Source organism: Ictidomys tridecemlineatus, chromosome 10 (assembly GCF_052094955.1).
Source record: "Ictidomys tridecemlineatus isolate mIctTri1 chromosome 10, mIctTri1.hap1, whole genome shotgun sequence".
In the NCBI taxonomy this organism is placed as follows: domain Eukaryota; kingdom Metazoa; phylum Chordata; class Mammalia; order Rodentia; family Sciuridae; genus Ictidomys; species Ictidomys tridecemlineatus.
The window spans coordinates 130,798,521-130,817,365 of record NC_135486.1 but is presented as its reverse complement, the minus strand read 5'-3'; the positions used below and the strand labels follow the sequence as shown (position 1 = coordinate 130,817,365).

The 18,845-nt window shown below is 38.9% G+C and overlaps 1 protein-coding gene across 1 annotated transcript in view; it reads right to left on the bottom strand.

The window, feature by feature from the left end:
- Dnah3 (dynein axonemal heavy chain 3) overlaps nucleotides 1-18,845 on the bottom strand; it is a 158,467-nt gene that overhangs the window by 67,470 nt on the left and 72,152 nt on the right. Inside the window, exons 35-41 of the mRNA XM_078024272.1 lie at nucleotides 18,606-18,740; nucleotides 15,314-15,425; nucleotides 13,139-13,380; nucleotides 9,887-9,987; nucleotides 8,862-8,967; nucleotides 6,922-7,051; nucleotides 386-631 (exon numbers count right to left, since the gene is read on the bottom strand). Of these exons, the coding sequence (XP_077880398.1) occupies nucleotides 386-631; nucleotides 6,922-7,051; nucleotides 8,862-8,967; nucleotides 9,887-9,987; nucleotides 13,139-13,380; nucleotides 15,314-15,425; nucleotides 18,606-18,740 (1,072 nt within the window). The remainder of the gene's footprint in view (nucleotides 1-385; nucleotides 632-6,921; nucleotides 7,052-8,861; nucleotides 8,968-9,886; nucleotides 9,988-13,138; nucleotides 13,381-15,313; nucleotides 15,426-18,605; nucleotides 18,741-18,845) is intronic.

Here is an 18,845-nt window from a genome sequence, read left to right as displayed (position 1 = left end):
GAGAAATAATTCCATAATTACCATGACATGAAATATGTAAACTTAAGAGGAGAGGAATAGACAAGTGTAAGAAAACAAAAGTGTAGAAACTTCTCATTCTATTAGGAAATTATGGGTAATTCCTCCCCCAAACAAAACCAACACAAGCTGTCACATTACTTTTTCTTAATTTAAGAGGCAGTTTAATATCCTAGAAGTCGATGATATCAGGACCACCCGCCTCTTACATATCTGGACCAGCCCTGGAGAAATGAACCCACTCACAAGACTACAGAATCTTCCTTAGCTTTTATAAGGGGTCTCACATGATTCATGCATTTTGGTTAGGTTTGGGACACATGCTTAAAACTATTATAACAGGAATAACAAATAAGTACTGAGTTACCTCTATCTGGAAAGATGTTGTTTTTGGTGAGTTTGACACTTTTGGGCCTTGGGTGTTTATCATCCATGCCCATGATCAGGTTGCGGAAATACTGATCAAATTTCTTTCTGCTGTCCGCATTGATGGTGCCAGCCACTGTCCACACCAAGGAAAAGAGGAATAGTCCTTGTAGCCAGAGAAAGACCTGTTGACTTGATAGGCTTTCAAATAATTCAGAGTCCTCCTTATCAATTTCTCTGATTTCATCTAAAAGGAAAGAATAAGAAAAAGAATAAAGGAAGCTCAAGACTGGTACAGAGTACCATGGATATGAAAGATGTAAACTAACAGGTTTGGGCTAGAAAAGGACCTGGGGAGGTGACTCATATTGGCAGAGTGCCCATCACATTCCATATCCTTAACCATACACAGTTTTTATCATGGTAAAATATACAGAACATAAAATCTTTACCATTTGCAAGTATACAGTTTGGTGGCCTTAAGTAATTCATATTGAACAACCATCGAGCCACTGATATGCAGAACTCATCTTGCAGAATGGAGGCTCTGAACCCATTTAACAGTAACTTGTCCTCCCATCTCCCTTCCACCCCTCACATGACCAGCAGTCTACTTTCTGTCTCTCTAAGTTTGACAACTCTAGATATATCAGAGGAGTAGAATCATACAATCATTTTGTTACTGGTTTATTTCACTTAGCATAATGTTTTCAAAGGTTCATCCATGTTGTACAACGTGTCAGAATTTTCTTCCTTTTGAGGAAGAATTCTAGGTCATATGATTATCTCATAGTTTTTTTTTTATTGTTGGTCGTTCAAAACATTACATAGTTCTTAATATATCATATTTCACAGTTTGATTCAAGTGGGTTATGAACTCCCAATTTTACCCCGTATACAGATTGCTGTATCACATCAGTTACCCTTCCATTGATTTACATATTGCCATTCTAGTGTCTGATGTATTTTGCTGTCTGTCCTATTCTCTACTATCCCCCCTCCCCTCTCCTCCCCTTTTCTCTCTCTACCCCCTCTACTGTAAATCATTTCTTCCACTTGTATTATCTTGTCTTACCCCTCCTTTCCTCTTATATGTAATTTTGTATAACCCTGAGGATCACCTTCCATTTCCATGCGATTTCCCTTCTCACTCCCTTTCCCTCCCACCTCTCATCCCTGTTTAATGTTAATCTTCTTCTCAAGCTCTTCGTCCCTACCCTGTCCTTGGTTACTCCCCTTATATCAAAGGAGTCACCTAATAAGAGCATGCTACAGGGACACTGCTACATTGATGTTCATAGCAGCACAATTCACCATAGCAAGATTGTGGAACCAACCTAGATGCCCTTCAATAGATGAATGGATAAAAAAATGTGGCATTTATACACAATGGAGTATTATTCTGCATTAAAAAATGACAAAATCATAGAATTTGGAGGGAAATGGATGGCATTAGAGCAGATTATGCTAAGTGAAGCTAGCCAATCTTTAAAAAACAAATGCCATGGTTTGTTTATCCATTCATCTGCTGATGGACATTTGAGTTGCTCGTACCTTTTGGATATGGTGAATAATGCTGCTATAAGCATGGGTATACAAATATCTATTTGAGCACCTGCTTTCGATTATTTTGGGAATATACCCATAAGTGAAAGATATGGATCATATGGTAATTCTATGTTTACTTTTTTTGAGAAACCACCAAATGATTTTCAATGGCAGGATACTATGTTAAATTCCCACCAATAGTACATGAGCGTTCCAATTTCTCTATACCCATGCCAATAGTTGCTATTTTCTGTGTCTTTTATTGTAGCCATCCTAATGGGTATGATTTTTGTATTTCTCTAATTATTATTGAAGTTGACCCTTTTCAGGTGCTTATTGGCCTTTTGTATGTCTTCTCTGGAGAAATGTCTACTCAAGTTTTTTATCCTTTTAATTAAGTTGTTTGTATTTTTATGTTGAATTTTAGTGGTTCTCTCTGTACTCTGGACATTAATCCTTTATCAGATATATGATTTGTAAATATTTTCTTCCATTCTGTGTGGGTTGTCTTTTAAATCTGTCAATAATGCCTTTTGATACATAAAAAGCTTTAAATTTGGTGAAGTTGTTTTATTTTTTTTTCTTTTGTTGCCTATGCCTTCAGTCAAATCTGATATTACGGCCATGTTCAGTGTCATGAGATTTTTGCCTTATGTTTTCTTCTGTTCGTTTTATAGTTTTAGCTCTATGTTTAGATCTTTCATCCATTTTGGTTAATTTTTATATGGTATTAGGAAGGGTCCAGCTAACATTTCTTCCCTTTCCCATCTCTTCTCCTTTCCTCTCAATCCCCTTCCTCTAGTCAACTGATCTATTTTTGTGGGATCTTCTCCCCTTGCAAACCCCAATTATTTTGATTTAGCTTCCACATATGAGAGAAAACATTCAACCCTTAACTTCTGGCTTATTTTCTTTAGCATGTTCTCCAGTTCAATCCATTTTACCAGCAAATGCCATATTTTCATTCTTCTTTATGCTGAGTAAAACTCTATTGTGTATAGACCACATTTTAAAAAATCCATTTGTCTGTTGACAGGCATCTGGGCTGGTTCCATAATTTGGCTATTGTGAACTGTGCTGCTATAAACACTGATCACTGATGTCACTATATTCCTACAGTATGCTGATTTTAGATTGTTTGGATATATATATTGAGGAGTGGGATTTATATGGCCACTCTGGAAAGCAAAGGGTGGGAGGAGGGAGGGAAAGAGAGAAGGATAGGAAAGATGGTAGATTGAGATGAACGTCATTACCCTAAGAACATGTATGAATACACAAATAGTGTTTCTCTACTTTATGTACAACCAGAGATATGAAAAATTGTGCTCTGTATGTATAATATAAATTGAATTGCATTCTGCTGTCATATATAGCAAATTAAAATTTTAAAAATATAAAAAAGAAAGCAAACTACCTATCTAAAAATTCTAAATGATGTTTTAAAGAACATTGATAAAATTATCTGAATAATGAAAAAAAAACCTAAGACTGGAACCACCATAAGACCATTTTTAGTAGAAGGTGTGAATAAGCATCTTTGTCTTGGTCTTGATCAAAGAGTAAAAGCTTTCAGTTTTTCACGTTAAGCATGATGAAGTAGTTTCTCTTTCTTTTATTTTTTTCTCCTTTGGCAGCTGTGTCTGTTTTAGGGATCATACAGAATTATAAATTTAAAGTCTTCTCAGGGTTTTTTCATTTTTTAATGGGTGCATTATAGTTGTACCTAATAGTGGGACTTGTTGTTACATAGTTGTACATGTACGCAGTATAACTATAATTTGGCCAATATCTATCTCCAGCATTTCCTTTCCTTCATTTCTCATTTTTTTCCCTAAGACTACATTTTTATCCCCTGTGGTTATCTGTAGTGAGTTTCCAAATTTTTCTGTATATGTGGCTGTTTTTGAATGTCCTAATCCTTAAATGTTTAGCTCCTATAAGAGGAAAAGAGAAAAATTTAGCAGGGGAAGGGGGCTGACCCTGAAAGTTTCTTAGAAGTTATTCATCCCAATGTGATGTGACTGACAATCACGGGGGTAGGAGTGCAGTGTCTGTACCTCTGCAAACAGAAGCAGATCCCTGACATCTGGTGGACAAGGTCCTTGTTGTCCACCCTGACTCTCACATCCTATGTGCAGGCTGATCCTAGAACACATGCATAGCTCCTGCCAGAGCACTTTGGGGTGGAGAAGGGTAGCTGCTACCATGCTAAAAGCTGAAATTGACAAAAATGAATTGCAATTTACTATCCAGGCCTTCCCCTGAAGTTGCAAGCCTTGGAACAGACTCCAGAATTGCAAAATAGTGATATTGGAAAGATTCTGCCAGGCCAGTTGTTTAGATGGGAGACTGATTTCTCGTGCTTCCTACTCCTTCATCTTTACAAAATACTCTCTCCCAATGCATATTCTTATTTAACTTACAAAACAGATTTATAAAAGAGGTATGGTTGTTTCTATTTTTAGATGAATCAATTAAGGCTTGTAAACACCAGGGGTTACAGATCACAGACATGCTGAAGCTAAGATGTGAATCTAAATCTGGCTGACTCCAAAGCCCAAGCTCCTTATGACTTCTATGATTCTCAAACTTAATCATACATGCAGATCACCCAGGATTTTGTAAAATTGCAGGCTCTGATTCAGTTGGTCCATATTTCTCCTTTTCTAATGAGCTCCCAGGTGATGCAAAATCTCTTATAAATGCTACTTTGAGTAGCAAAGCAGCACAGTGCACTTCCCTTTCAGGTCAAAGAATAGACCCAAGGGTCCCCTTCCCCTCAGCACTCCTCCTCTTCCTCTTCCTTCCATTAGATACTTTTCCTTACAGCCATGCTGCCAGTGGTTACTCAGGGGTTGGCTGCACTTCATCATCTGAGTCTTCTGACCAAAGTCAGTCCCTACAGCCTTCTGCTTCTTTCCTCCCAGCAGCACATAAAAGTATTTGATGTCCCTCTTCAGTAACAGTGAACACCTCTAGTCCCAATGTCTAGTTTCTAAATACCACTCTTCAGCATAAAGAACTGGGGCTCTTTAGAGAAGTCATTAATTACAGGGTGAGCCAGAGAAATCACAAGATGGGCCTGGAATATTTTGAAGTATCAGAAAACAAGGACATGCTTCAAAAAGGACAGAAACATACCAAAAAGACACAAGAGCCAACCTGAAGGAGTTCCCAATGACTAAAGCCATTTGAGTAACAAAACAGTTAATTGCAGCATGGTATTATATATAATCTGTAGAATAAAATAAATATCCATAAGTACATATTTTGATCCACAAACAATTGAATAAATAAATGGGGAAGAACAACAATTCTTCCTTCTAGAAGAATTCTGATGAATAAATATAGAAGGAATAAAAACAGAAAATTATCATTAGACAAGCACCATAATAATTGTTATAGGAAAGATGCACCAATAGATGCTCAAAATCTGTGGGTGTTAAGTTTGAGAAGAAATAGATGTTTGCATAGTTTCCAAATACTTTCTCTAAGCAAAGCACACAAAGAAATGTGTTTTTGGCCAAAGTTAACCTTGATCAGAACATTTATTAGTAATAAGAGATGTACATCACCATTTCTTCAGTATTCTTACCCAACATGCATAACTTCAATCTAATTCTAGGCAAACTTAAATTGAAAAGCATTCAATAAAATAGCTGGCCAGTACTCATCAAGTGGCAAAGTTATCAAAAAAGAAAAGACTGAGGGACTACCAGAGTGGCAGGGACTATGGGGACATATAGTTAAATGCAATGTGAGATTTTGATTTGAATCCTTGAATATGAAAAGGTCATCTGTGAAAAAACTGGTGATATTCAAAAAAAGTATATAGTTTAGTTAATAGTATAAGAGCACCAATATTGGTTTCCTTGTTCCAATCATTGTACCTTGGCTATGTAAAATGTTAACATTAAGGAAAGCTAGGTGAAGGACCTGCGTACTCTGTGCTTTCTGAAATCATCTCCATGTGCACTCAAGTGTCAGCTTCCAGTTTTTAGTCATTGTGTGCATCTGAGGACTTCTGAGAGGTTCCACCATTACTGATTTGGCAAAGTAAGAGATGAGATCATCTATGATGGGGGACAATGACTCTATTTCTCATGGTGTTGCCTTATTTTCCAGGAGATATTACATCAGGATGGTGGAGAGAGGTTAGGAAAACATGCAATATTCACCAAAAATAATGCAAATAAGTGACATTATATACATAGTTGGTATGCTTCTGAAAAATGCCTCAAAATTTAATTTTTGAAAATAAAATAACATGTAGAAATTCTCCACTTAACTTTTACTGTGTCACATTTAAAAAAACTACAATTACAATGCTTTGGGAAGAAATGTGCTGAGAAAAAAATATTTTAAAAGATTCATCTTGAGTTTGAGTTCTGCATCCTCTTGAAAAAGAAATGGTATCCAATAGAAGTCCTCCTAATGGACATGTCTTTTGTCATTCATACTGGAATTCAGCCAAGTTTGATTCGTGTGCCACTGTTATTAAGATGTATAATTGTACCTTGGGTAGTAGGTAAATCACAGAACCATTGTTTCAAATATTCCAAACATGATTGGTTCTCTTACGGTGTATTTATGTATTCTGTGAATTCACATTTTTGTTATGTAAGTTTTCTTAACATGTAAAAACTTCCTATTTTTTCATAATTTTTTTCCTGAGATCTATTCATATGTATCATCTAAATTCATCTCCCTCTGGGATATCTCTGTGAAATAAAGGACAGAAATTATTACTCCATTGTATGGTTGAAGAACCTGAGGCTGGGGTAACTTGCACAAGAATCCCCTCATCCCCACCAATCAATATCAGATAAAGACAAAACACATGGATTTTCCCCCCCTCCATTATCTAAAATTTAAAGTCTCACTTATTCTTGGCCAATTAGCTGTTCCTATTATAACTCAAGTGGGACAAAAGGGAGTGAGGGCATCCAACCGTCAGGTGGCTTAAGACCTGTAGGTGGCACTTACCAAGCAGAGAGGAGTACAGTCTCATCATTGAGAAGGCAAGGTGGATGGGAGATGTTTGAACCACAAATTTACAATGATGATGAATAAACTCCAGGCAGGGCTGGACAAGCCACATGAACATGTCATTGACCTGAGAGTAGAAAGCTGTGTGAGATTGGCAGATGTTATCAAAAAGGGAGTTGAAGACTAAGAGCTTGGTCCCCCTCAGGAGTCTGGGGATGTAAGACTACTGATTACTTTTGAGCATAGGTTCAAATTTTAAATATTTCAAATTCCAATTTTTATTTTCTGTAGGCTGGTGATATTCAATATGACACTCTGTCATGATGCTGAGCAGTAGCAGCCAGCCAGCTCCATGTCCATCCTGCAATCATGGGAGAAACCACTAATATTTTATAGTGTGCTGTGTTGCTAATGTCCTGTAGATTAGGTGGATAAAATGCATTTTCAACTTACAAAATTTTCAATTTATGACAGATTTGTTGAGAGATAACTTCATCTTAATCTGAGGAGCATCTGTATATATTCAGGAAACAAATATTCATTGAGCACCTACTAAATGCATTGTAAGAGTGCTGGGGAGAAATGATGGATGAGATAGGCAAAGTCCATGCTAGCTTACAATCTGAGAAGCTAGGAATACAGACAACTAAAAAAAACAAACAAAGAAATAAAATAAAATACTTACAGATCATGGAAAGTATTTGCAGGAAACAAATGACAATTGGTCAGGGAAGGTAGGACTAACCCATGAAATGAATTGAGACAAGATTTCTATTATGAGGAATAAAAAGTGCAAAAGCCTTCAAATAGTGAAACCTGGAGTTTTCTAGAATGAAGTCAAGGGAGAATGGCTGGAGGAATGAGCTGGAGGGACGAGGTTGTAGAGGCAGCCAGGGGCAGGTAACAGAGTACTGCAAGACCTGATAAGGAGTGAGGCTCTGAGCTGAAGACACTGGGGATGGGCTGGGGGTATAGCTCCGTGGTGGAGTGCTTGCCTAGCATGTGTGAGGCCCTAGTACTACAAGGGGGGAAAAAAGGACATTGGGGAGATCATGAAGGTCTTTACAAGCATGGGCCTTGGTAGCATTCACTGTGTGTGTGTGTGTGTGTGTGTGTGTGTGTGTGTGTGTGTGCGTGCGCGTGTGTGTGTGTGTGTGTGTGTAGACTGGTTCCTGAATGTACACGTGGACATGTATCTATTTACAAATGCATGTGTTTGTACATATTATACATATATGTACATGGTAACAGTATCCACGTGGTGGGACAGAACTCAACTCTTGTCTCCCTCTGTGGGGACTTTCCTAAGGATGTCCCTTAATACAGGGATTAATAGACAAGAGGCACCACAAACACAGGCTGTCCCTCTCTCCTTCCCTCGCCTGAGAGTGTAGCTATGTATCTATGACCTGAGCTTTTCTATCTCTTTAAGGAAGGGAAGAAGGGAGCTGTCATTTGTAGTAGCTGCAAGGAGAGCATCTCTCTGGTTCTAGCTTCCTCTTTGAAGGAGAGGTGGAGGATAGGTTACAGGGATAGGGATCAGCAACAGAGAGGAACATGACTCTTCCTAACAGGGTCCACCTCTACGGCAACTTCTACAGACATTTCTGTTTACAGGCAATAGAGGAAAGGATGATAATGGAGGAAGGGGTGACATAAAGAGCATTTCTCAGGATTCACCACTAGGGAGCTGAGAAGTGATAGAGAAGGTGGAAGAATGGGGAGAATCGACTGCACCATTCCATCCTCATCACATGAAGAAGAAATCTGGGGAAAAAAATGGCAGGAAGACAGGAAACAAGATAACTGGGGGAAGGCAGGGAATCCCTCCCCTTCTTTCATTCTGGAACTCCAAAGATGAAGATGTACCTAGAAGTTTCTGTAGATGAGTAGGGAAATGGGGGTGGGATGGGAGGAAAGGGGCCCGCGGGTCTCACCAATTCATGGTGTTCCTCAGTGAGGCTGGTGGGCAGAGTGTCCATGTACGAATCCTTCAGGGGCTTCCAGCCTAGTTGAAGTGGCTCCATGTAGATCATCCCACACCTGGGAAGCACAGAGAACCAGTCTGATGCTCTCTGTTAGCAACACTGACCAACCTGTATTGAACATCTGCTGTATTTTATGCCCTATTCTAGGCCTTACTGGACTTGACAATGGCCTTTATCTAGCCACATGATCTCCCTGTCCTATTCCCCTAAGTGTCCCCAGCTGCAGTGACGCAGCATCTTGAACCTTGACTTTTTTCCTTCTTACATAGTTTTAGAACATTTATGTGTTTTCTAAAATGTATACGTAGATACATTTTTATTTTAGTGATTTTTATCAATTTAAGTGGGGACTGAAGTAGAGCAAATTATAAGTCATGCATGTATGATCATGTCAAAATAAACCCCTTTATTAAATACAACTATAATGCACTGATGAATATATAGTTATATTACATATAACTATAAGGCACAGGGGTACCATGCTGAAGGTAATATTGTGGACTTAGTTTTATATATAATATTGCTGTGATTTGATCCTTAATATATTTACTAAGACTTACCTGTACAGTTGCATGTCAGAGCAGCTCATTTATTTTGCATGATATGTATATCACAATTTCTGGTTACATTATCCTTCAGTTATATTATACCTGTTTCTAAATGTTTGTTTTTGTGAGTTGTGACACTGTGATTATTCTTTATAGGTCTCCTACTATTCATAGTAAGTCTCTTTTGGGCATATAGTTAGGAGCAGAATTGCTGGGTCATGGGCAAATGGAAGTTGAACTATTAGAGAGAAAGTCAAACACTTTTCCAAAGTACTGGCTTGATTTTAGACTTTAGTATGGATTAACGACTGATTTATGACACGTGTAAGTGAATGTCAAATACGTTCAGTAGAGCTTAGTCACATTTGTGGCTTTTCAGAGCTTATTTCCTGATTAGGGTTTGGAGGCCAGTGTGAGCTGATTTACCTACTCACGGTGGCAGGAGAGGCCTGTTCAAGGTCGGCTGGCTCAAAGATCAGACTCATCTTGGTGGTCATCTGGATAATCTCCCCACTCATTAAACACAGCTGAAAGGGTAAAGCAGAGGGGTGGAGGACAGGCATAGGGGTTAAATTCCATCTGCAAGTGAAAGATCTCAGTGGAGGCAGAGCTGGTTTGAATGCATTCCACAAATATTGAGTACCTATTATGTGCTTGGCACATAGTCATTTCTAAGCCCCTTTCTCTTAGTTTAACATAGGACATAACTGCACATCCTCTTCCTGTTTTATCTGCTCAAATCTCTCAGACAAGAGTCTGTTTGAACCCTGCCAATGGACTAGTCCATGGCTACAGTGATAAGAATCTTTCCATAAATCTCTTTTGGAATGGGATGGAAGACTGTTGGAAGTCCTAGTATTTGGCAGGCACATCCTGTAGAAAGAGGTGCAAACACAAAGATGAGCCTCAGAATATGTGCCTCATTCGCCATTGCCCACATGGGCTCAGGTGACACCGTGAGCCTGGGCCCTGGTCTCCCAAGGAGAAGGGAAAACACCACAGGTCCCTGCTGCTCTTCCTAATTTGTAGTAAAAAAGTTCCCTGCATGTTACCTGGCCCTTATCACTACATGCACCCCCAGAAAGGTCACAACTGTAGTGGGGCTAACACCCCAGCTGTGTCATCTTTGAATATAAATAAAAGTAACAGAGACCACCCTGAACTATAGTTTGATTTATATCAAACTATAGTTGTTGAGAGGAACCATTAGGGAATTCCCTGATTATAACTCTCTTAATGCTTCTTCTTTTTCTTTTCTTTCTTTCTTTTCTTTTCTTTCTTTTTTTTTTTTTTGGTACAAGGCAGGGATTGAATTCTGGGACACTCAACCACTGAGCCACATCCCCAGCCCTATTTTGTATTTAAGTAGAGACAGGTCTCATTGAGTTGCTTAGCACCTCACCATTGCTGAGCTGGCTTTAGGCTCACAATCCTCCTGCCTCAGCCTCTGGAGCCATTGGGATTACAGGCATGCACCATCATGCCTGGCTATTTATTTATTTTTAGGTGGTGTTGAGGATTGAACTAAGTGCCTCACACTTGTGAGGCAAACGCTCTACCACTGAGCTACAACCCCAGCCCCTCTCTTCATACTTAAGACCAACAGATACATTAGTTTACATAGTACAGCCCATATCATATAATAAAACATTTCTATTTTTATGTTATATCATCAAAATTATGCACATGCTAGAATTAACATGTATGATTTGGATAATTAGGACTTCCACTGTTGAACATGACTAATGTGTATTCTTGTGACAGCAAACAGTTTGAAAATATATTCTGATTTGATAATGGCACCTATTTAGCATAGGAACTCTCATTTGAAGTATTGATACATTTTATTTTACGTTATAATTTCATTTTAAGCAATAGTTTACAGTGTTTGCTTTATGTCAGGCACTATGATAAGCAGTTTGCAAATATTAACTTATCTTCCTAACAACACTTTGTAGACATTGTCATCCCCATTTCTAGATTCATGACCCTTCTTTTTTTTTTTTTTTTTTTTTTTGGCCCCAGGGATTGAACCCAGGGGTAAAATTCAGGCCTTGAGAAAATAAAGAGCTTGTCTGAGGTTACCAAGCTGCCTTGTGGTGGCCAGGGTTTGAACCCAGGGTGCCTGGCTTAGGTCCAAGCTCTTTAGTGTCACTGTATTTTCTGTGGTAGATTGTATTTTCCAAAGACTCTAACAATGCATCCATCCCATGGATACTTTTATAGTGTAAACTTGTCCACCTTCATCAAGAGACAGCATCTATTTCCCTGTTCTCTTGACTCTGGTTAAGTCAGAGACTTCTTTAACCAACAAAACTGGAGGAAGAGGAAGTGACTGAGTATCATTCTAAGCATGATCCTTCTTTTTTTTTTTTTTTCTGGCGCCAGGGATTAAACCCAGGGGCACTCGACCACTGAGCCACATCCCAGCTCTATTTTGTATTTTATTTAGAGACAGGGTCCCACTGAGTTGCTTAGCACCTCACTTTTGCTGAGGCTGGCTTTAAACTTATGATCCTTCTGCTTCAGCCTCCTGAGCTACTGGGATTATAAGTGTGAGCCACTTATGATCATAGCCACTTGGCTATGATCCTTCATTTCTTAGAAACTTCCACTGCCTGCCTCTTGGAAGTCAGACACGCACTAGTGGAAGTGCGGCTATATAGAGACTGCCATGCAAGGCCTGGAAGGCAAGATGCTATTTAGAGGGGGGGAAAAAAAAGAGGCCAAGAGAATGAGCACCTGGCACTGAATGAAGGAGTTATCATGAATGTGGATCCTCTAGTATAGTTGCTCCCACTAAAATCACCAGAATTAAAAACCAATTGCCAGGCTAGGGTTGTGGCTCAGTGGTATAGCACCTGCCTAGCATTCACGAGGCACTGGGTTTGATTCCCAGAACCACATTAAAAAAAAAATCTAAATAAACAAAATAAAAGGACTGTGTCCATCTACAACTAAGAGAGGTGATGGGAGGGGGCAAGGAGCGGGGTATAGGAAGGGGATAGGAAGGGCAGCAGAATACAACAGACACTAGTATGGCAGTATGTATAAACATGGCTGTATAACCAATGTGATCCTGCAATCTGTACACGTGGGAAAAATAAGAATTCATATCCCATTTGAATCAAATGTATGATATACGATATGTCAAAATCATTGTAATGTTTTGAGCAACTAATAAAAATAAAATAAAATAAATTAAAAAATCCAATTACTTCACTGAGCCTTTTCAAAATGCCCAACCCACAAGATCATGAGAAAAATAGTTTTTCTAAGCCACTAAATATTAGCATAGTTTCTTAAACAGTAATGAATAACTCACATTCCATATGTATTATCTCTCTTCATTATCAACAGTTCTATTATATTTTTATGAATGTGAAAACCAAATATATAAGTTGCCTAATACAACACAGCTCAAGGGTGGTGAAGAAGGTTCAACTTGATGTCATCATCAAGGTTTTTAACCACTATTCGACATGGTCTTTAATCAGATTTAGCTTACTGACTACAAATACAAACAGAAGCATAATTCATGAACTAAAAACTGTTCTTCTCTCGTGGAGTATTCATTCTTAGGGTGTTACATGCATGTGTTTGTATCGTTTCACTCATTCACTCACTTTAATAAAAGATGTATCCCACCCATGAAAAAGTGATAGATGCCATAGCTACCTTTTTATTGTCATCCAGAACAGTGTTCATATTTTCAATCCAAACAGCATCCACTGGTCCATCAAAAATAATCCACTTGCGGTCGTCAGACACTGAAGATGCTTGTTCTCGGAAAGCATTGGCTAGGACACCATCTGTCCATTCGTGGCTCACTGGGTCAAAAAATCCATACAGCTGCCCCATTGTGATGGCCTTGGGATTGATGATCTTGAACTCCACGGCAAACTCCTCCATCTGGTTGGCTGGGAAAGAAGGTCCAACATAGTTACAAAGGCTCCAGTGAGACCAGAACATTAAGCCAGAGAAAATGGCATCTCAGAGGCTATCCAAGGAAGAGTCCTTAGAGAATATATTTGCATAAAAAGACTGGGGAATCTGGATAGGCTATGACTTAAATTTTTGGGTTATTATAGTCAGTGTTTTCCATCATACTTTTTTGGGGGGGCGGGGGTGGTACCAGGGATTGAACTCAGGGGCGCTAGACCACTGAGCCACATTCCCATCCCTATTTTGTATTTCTTTTAGAGACAGGGTCTCACTGAGTTCTTTAGTGCCCTGCTTTTGCTGAAGCTGGCTTTGTACTTGGGATCCTCCTGCCTCAGCCTCCTGAGCTGCTGGGATTATAGCATGTGTCACTGTCCCCTGCTCTATTATACTTCCCTTCTGTGCCTTATTCCCATGAGGGCAAATGTGCCAGTCAGATCCAGGATGAAAAAAAAAAATCTGACTGGACCTAAAGAATTCAAGTATTAAAGAAGACAGATTTCATCTTCTCAGCCCTCTTTACTCACCTGCTGTTAAAGCCACCTAAGAACCTTGGCATTGGTGTGGGATGATGAAACAACTGATAGGTAGATTCTGAAAGATGGTGGTCACTTTCCTCTATCTGAAGGGCTAGCTTAGCCCTTAAATCTTTTTTCTCACCTACTCAGTGTCATCTGTTCCCAGGGAAATGCACACATTTGGAGTTCTAGGACCCAATCAGAGTAACCAGGATGATGGATGTACAGTATTTATAACGGAAAATAATGACACTTTTACATGATCCTTCAGAGTAAGAAAAAGTTGGAATGCATGAACCAAGCAGTAAATAAACAACTATTTCTGCAGAATTTGGAGGTAAAGATAATGGTGTATTCTCCTTTTTCTTCATTTCATTTCTTAAACTATATTTAAGTGCCAAAATTATTACCATATTTAAATTTGAAATGCCAAATTTAGTTATCAAATCTAAGTTCGTTCCTAAAACAAAATAAAAAAAACACAATTGAATCATCAAATGTCATTAGAAAACAATTTTAAATGAAGTACTTGAAGTGATTATGTAAACACACAACACTGGACTGCTTTTCAAAACTGCAGGTTTGCCTTTTATACCAAAACAAACAACAAATTATAAAACCCCAAACTGTTTATCTGGCAATAAACAGCTTCTATTTGTTGAGTAGGCACAAGGCTAGATTATTTACCTGCATAATCTCATTTAACTTTCATAACAATCCCATTTTACAGCTGGGAAAACAGAGGATAAGAGAAAGGATTGTTTAAATCATTCTGAGTGTAATTAAAAAATACGAGAGGCTGGGGATGTGGCTCAAGCGGTAGTGCGCTCAGCTGGCATGCGTGCGGCCTGGGTTCAATCCTCAGCACCACATACAAACAAAGATATTGTGCCTGCCAAAAACTGAAAAAAATAAATATTAAAAAATTCTCTCTCTCTCTCTTAAAAAAAATGAGCTCTTTTCCCTACCTTAAAAACAAGGAAGAAGGGAGACAAGGAGAAAAGATCAGAAGGGAAAGGGAAGCAAAGAGAGAAGGGAAGAAGGGATAGAAATAGAAAGAAAAGAAAACAAACCATTCAATGGTTTGCTTTTGGACTCATGTTGTTTAGGCCAATGACAGGAGTCTCTCACTGGGGAACTGGGAGAAGCCACTGTTCAGCATTTGAGAAATTTCCTCCAGCCTTAATGACAGACGCATAAAGCCCCTTGTTAGAATTCCCCTACCCCACCATTTATTTTCTGCCTGCAGACATCTGTGTGCCACATTCTATTTCTAGATCTGACATCATGATTCAGGATTGGCAAAACCCGCAGCCTGGCATTATCTTAACATGGAGCCAGCCAGCTGAGCAGGGAGTCCTGTCCTCACTGGAAGTCAGGGATGTGAGCCTACCTGCATATAAATCACCCAGAGCTGCAGCCAACACCTTATAAGCAGAAGTCTTTCCGCCCATGGGGTCTCCAACAATCATATAGCCGTGTCTTACCAGCATCATTTCATAGATCTGGGAGGAGACATCATGTAAGAAGTTAATCATTAGTTGGGTGCTGTGACCCACACCCACAATCCTGGTGACTCAGGAGGCTGAGACAGGAGGATCACAAATTTGAGACCAACCTTAGCAATTTAGTGAGACCCTCGTTGACTTAGTGAGACTCTGACTTAAAAAAATTTTAAAAAAAGAGCTGGGGATGTGGCTCAGTGGTAAAGCATCCCTGGGTTCAATCCCCAGTACAAAAAAAAAAAAAAGTAATCATTGCAAACCTCCCCATACTGCAAGTTTTTGAAAAGTCAATGAAGAGAGGCTGAGATTGTGGCTCAGTGGTAGAGCACTTGCCTAGCATGTGTTGGGCACTGGGTTCAATATTCTCAGTACTGCATATAAATAAATAAAAGGTCCATCAACAATAAATAAAATAAAGGTCCATCAACAATTTAAAAAATTTTAAAAAAAGAATGCTGCAGTGAGTATTCTTAAAAAAAAAATCAATGAGGAAGAAAAGGCTCAAAGAGGATTTTCATACACACTCCTAACTGGTGAACTGCAGTCCTTTTGGTAATCTATTGTTAAGATATTTTTGGATGAATAAGTATATGCGTGTCTCACGTTGTTAAAGGGATGGGAGCTACTATTTGTTTTCATCTATCTATGTGCCAAATATCAAGTGATTGTCCAAATTATTTCATTTAATCTGCTCAAGTATCATTAACAACCTTTTACAGATAAGAACACTGAACTCAAAAGAGCTTTAGTAATTTGCCCAAGCTCTTCAGTGATGGATCTGGAATTTCAACATGGGTCTGACTTCAATGCCTCTAATCTTTTCATTACATCATTGATACTGCTATTTCTTTTATATTTTCTTTTTAACAATTTTTGGTTGGCATATAATATTTGCACGTTTATGGGGTATAGTATGCTAAAAGTCAGGGTTAGCATTTTCATATCCTCAAAAATTTACCATTTCTCTGATCTCACTAGAGTTAGAGTAGAATGCCAGTCCATCAGTAGGGCTAAGATAGGGGGGTTGGGATAGGAGGGGTAGAGAGAGGTTGGATTACTGGTACCAAAACTCAGTAATGATAAAAAGAATTACTTCTGTGTTCTATAGCACAGTGTTATATATGACATACACTTTTACAGTGGAAAAGGAAATGATTATTCAGCAAATTGTATTTCTATTGGAAATTTCCATTTTAGAGGTCTAATTATGCAATGCTGACACAAATGTTTAGGTCATTTGTTTTTATGTGAAATTTAATGTATTTCTCCCCCTGCCCTCTTTCTTCCTTTAGACTGCAAGTCCCTCAGAGAAACACAGGGAGCTTTTCATTTTAAAGATTGAGTTACTATTTTTTTTTTTTTTACCTTGGAGGTGACTGTGTACCACCATGCCTAGCCACATAAATTGTTTTTGAAAAATTACCTTATTTTTGAAAGCTGTTGCTATAGGCTATAGAAAAGTTCACCTATAGGTCTGCAGATTTCTTCAAAATACATACAAAAATGAATGGATGGATGTATAAGTAATAAAACAAGTATCATAAAATTATAAAATCTAGTGGTAGGTGTATAGGTGTTCATCACACAATTCTTTTAACTTCTCAGCATATTTAAATATTTTCATAAGAAGATATTGGGATAAAACTCATATTTAGTTAAGACCATCCATCTGTGAAATCCCAGTGCATAAATCCGTGTCACTTTGGGAAATGATGATATTGACAGTGATGTGGAGACAGCGGGTTGATAATGGCGTAGCCTCAGGCATGATATCTAGCACTTCTCATACCTGTTCTCTCAAAAGTAATCCTGGGGAAAGTTTTACTCCCTTCCATTTTACAGATGAGGAAACAAGGCTCACACATGTTGAAATAATTTGCCCCAAATCTCATAACAACAACAAAAAGACAGATGGGAGTGAGATTTGAACCTAGGTCTGCATTAATCTGAAATTTACTCCCTTCTCTGGACCCAAGTATCCTTACGAAGGCTGGACCAAATGGTATTTAAGATCTCCTGTAGATCAAACCTATTATACTGCAAAGTAAGCGCATGGGGGGCTTACCATTAAATATATTATTGTAAGTTAGTTTTGCATTGAAAAATGATCCCAGGGAGGCAACCCTGGAATCCGTATGAAGGTGGCTCCAGGGTGAGGACCGGGAGACATTCCTGATTTCCCTGCCCAACACCCCGTTTTCTCTTCTGTTGATAACAACATCTTAATTTTCCCTGGGGAGCCACCATGTGGTGCTCGACATGACTTGGGTAGGACACTCTCTGCATCTACTTGGTTATCATCTGGGTCTTTGTCATACCATTCAGTCAGAGGCAGTCAGGTGACTTTATCAGACCATCCAAGGCCAAGTCTGAGACCTCTGAGCCACTTGGAAAGGGATGCTTCTCCCCCCATGCTCTTTTCTTCCCTGGGCTTGAACTTGGAACAATGTAAGTCTGAGGTTGCTGAGGGTAGGTGTGGGTACCTGAGTATGAATTTTTAACATCTGTAGAGAGAGGCAGAGTTCAGGAATGATGAGGAGAGATTCCTGATGACATTAACTAAAATCTCGGCTCCTGCTATGCCCAAGGCCAACACGTTCCGGCACTTCTCAAATCAGGTGAGTGAATAAATTCCTTTTTATTGATGAAGGCAGTGTGAATTAGATTTCTATCATTTGAAATGGAGAAGTCCTGGCTAATTTAAATCTCAATGCCCTGGAGTCTCAGTTTCATTCTCAAATGTAACAAGAAACCCCAAGGAAGATGGCCACAGAAAAGTGTATATTAAATTTCAACACCTAAAGATAGAACCTGAGGCACAATATATCAAGTGGTCAATTAATTTCATCTCTACTCAGGCACTTCTGCTTGCCGCCAGTCTAGCTCTCATCTGCCCTATGTCTTTTATATTTTTTTGTACTGGAGATTGAACCCAGGAGTGCTTCATCCTTCACCTACATCCCCAGTCCTTTCTATTTTTTGAGACAGGGTCTCTCCCAGTTGTTTATAACCTTGCTAATTTGCCAAGGCTGGCTTCAAACTTGCCTTCCTCCTGCATCAGCCCCTCAGGTCACTGGGATTACAGGCATGCACCCATCGCCAGCTGCCCTAAATCTTTCTAGTTTCAACTCTAGTAGATAGTAGGACAAGTGCATTCCCATACAGGTATAAGGAACCAACCTGGATAATTTTCCCAATAAACCAAGGCACTGGCTGGAGTTTCATCTTTTTCGAGTTCTCATTCAGTGCCTCCAGAAAAACTTCATAGTCTGGCTTTGGAAGCACGACTCCAGGAAACAGATCTGAGATAATTCCCTGTTTGCAAGAATTCAGGAGAAAGTGGAAAGGATGAAGTATCAGGCATGTGATATCAACATTTGCCTCAAGTAAGAGCTACAGATAGCAGAAATATTTGAAAAT